This window comes from Anopheles bellator, unplaced genomic scaffold (genome assembly GCF_943735745.2).
Source record: "Anopheles bellator unplaced genomic scaffold, idAnoBellAS_SP24_06.2 scaffold01679_ctg1, whole genome shotgun sequence".
Classification (NCBI taxonomy): Eukaryota; Metazoa; Arthropoda; class Insecta; order Diptera; family Culicidae; genus Anopheles; species Anopheles bellator.
This window is the reverse complement of record NW_026685801.1, coordinates 1-2170: the sequence shown is the minus strand read 5'-3', so window position 1 is coordinate 2170 and position 2170 is coordinate 1. Positions and strand designations below refer to the sequence as shown.

The window sequence follows — 2170 nt, the reverse complement described above, 5'->3', positions numbered from 1 at the left end:
TCAAACACTAGGTTTGGTGCACATTCTCGCGGAAACCCTTCTGAGTTAATGCACAGATAATATAGGGTGCAGTCTGTTGGATGCGGCCTGTTGTTGGTACCTATATTGTCGAAACAAGCGGTAAATGCATCCAGGCTGGGAGGAGCTGTTGGAACTATAATTTCCGGTTGATCCAGTATACACGTGGACGTCTCTCGAGCGCTGCAGATTAGATTGTAGATATCGAATACCTGGCCGGCCGAGCACGTGCGCTCGATTGCTTGCGTGTCCATACACATGTAGTAGCGGGTGCAGTCTCCCTGGTGCGGCAAGTATCCGATGCCTATATTGTTTCCGCACGGGTTACTTTCAACGGCTGGTGGCGAAGGATTCCAAACGTCCAGTATGCAGGTAGATGTTTGCCGGGTGCCACACATGCTACGGTTGATGTCGAACACTTCGCCGCTGCCGCAGACTCGCTCGATGGCCTGCGCGTCCATGCACATGTAGTAACGCGAACAGTCCTCAGGATGTGGCTTGTAAGCGATGCCGGAGTTTCCGCTACACGGATTACCAGAGTTGTCGACCGTGTCACTACTTTGGTCCACAACGCAGGTTGACTGACCTACGGGCCCGCAGCCTTTGGAGACTATGTCGAATATTTGATTATTTGGGCAAGTATTTTCGAAACCGTCTGTCTGGATGCACATATAGTATCGCTGGCAGTTGGTAGGGTCGGGCACGTAGTTAACGCCAGCGTTGCCAGCGCAAGGATTGGCGAACGGTTTGGCATCGGCGAGCAGGAGCGGTGTGCTCAGCGAGCAAAGCGCATCATTCGCATTGACGCACCGATTGGTCAGCGTATCGTATCGCTCGTGAGAAGGACATTCCATTTCGAACGCTTCATTGTGGATGCAGAGGAGATACTTCGTACAGCTATTAGGATAGGGCACAGTGTTCATAGAGGAGGTTGACCCATCGCCACACAGACTCTTCGTGTCTAGACGACACTTGGCAATGTCGGTATCCATACAGACGTTGGCCTCCCTGTCGAAGGACTTTCCCAGAGGGCAAGTCATAACGTGGGGTTCCGAATTCAGGCACATCACGTACGAGTTGCAGTCGTTTGGAATAGGTCGCAGAGCCATACCATGGTTGTTCACGCAGTAGTGTCCATGGGATCCAGAGGTGATATTGGGAGTACCAGGCTAAGGATAGGGATTGAAATGGAGAATTTGATTAAGATGTGGAAAGTTGGATGCTGAGGAGAATCCAGGGATGGGAAGGGAGCGTGCTTTTGGTATGTACCTGGCGAAAGTATTTATAGGGTGCTGAGAGAGCGAACTATTTACAGCGATCCTTATTCGAGTAACTGAGCCCTAACCAAAGAGTCTTTTAAGTAACTGCGCCGGACTTACGGTTGAAGGGCAAGGCACGTTAGCCTCAAGATCGCAAACGCTCAACGCAGGGTTGAATCTGGTTCCGATGGGGCACGTTTGTTGAATACCTTGGCCCTGGACACAGATGAAGTACACCCGGCAGTTGTTGGGATCCGGCGTGATGACTGGGTTGAGCGGATCGTCTACGGCTGGGCAATCCAGCTCGGTGCACCCGACAACCGACGCTAGGTTGCATTGACCCACGGTTTTGTCGAACTGAGTTCCTGCGGGACATTCGCGCTGGAACTCGGTTCCCTCGATGCATTGGACGAATCTTGTGCAGGAACCTTCTACCGGGAAGTTTTGCACGCCGGTTGCTGGGCACACTACGCATGCGTTACGATCACCGAAATCGCACATCTGGGTCGCTGCGACGAAGATAAACGGTATCGGGCACTCCTGCAAGAAGCCCTGGCCACCGACGCACGTGTAGTAACGCCAGCAGTCGGTTTCGTGAGGCACAAAACTGTTCTCTGGGGCAGTGGCGCATAATGTTGCCTGCGCCTGCACTTGGGCGGAACCCACAAGGAACAGCGCCAACACTAAGCCTACGAATGATTGGAGAGATAGAATAGGACGTCACACATTTGCCGAACTACGCACGGACAGAAAAGCGTCCATCACACTGCAATGCAGAAACTCACTAATCATATTGCACTAATCTGCACTACCACCGTTGTTGTCGAACGGTCAGTGGGATCGGTCCAAAATATGGTCACTTCCGAGACGATCCCGAGTCGCTCTCTCTCTCT

At 52.4% G+C, this 2170-nt stretch overlaps 1 protein-coding gene across 1 annotated transcript; it reads right to left on the bottom strand.

The window, feature by feature from the left end:
• Positions 1-36: 36 nt before the first annotated feature.
• LOC131214639 (uncharacterized) lies at positions 37-1976 on the bottom strand (the record flags this gene model as incomplete). The annotated part of the gene is made up of 2 exons (XM_058208974.1): positions 37-1187; positions 1398-1976. Coding segments are annotated over 2 exons (1730 nt in total), but the record flags the coding sequence as incomplete, so codon positions are not given.
• Positions 1977-2170: the final 194 nt, after the last annotated feature.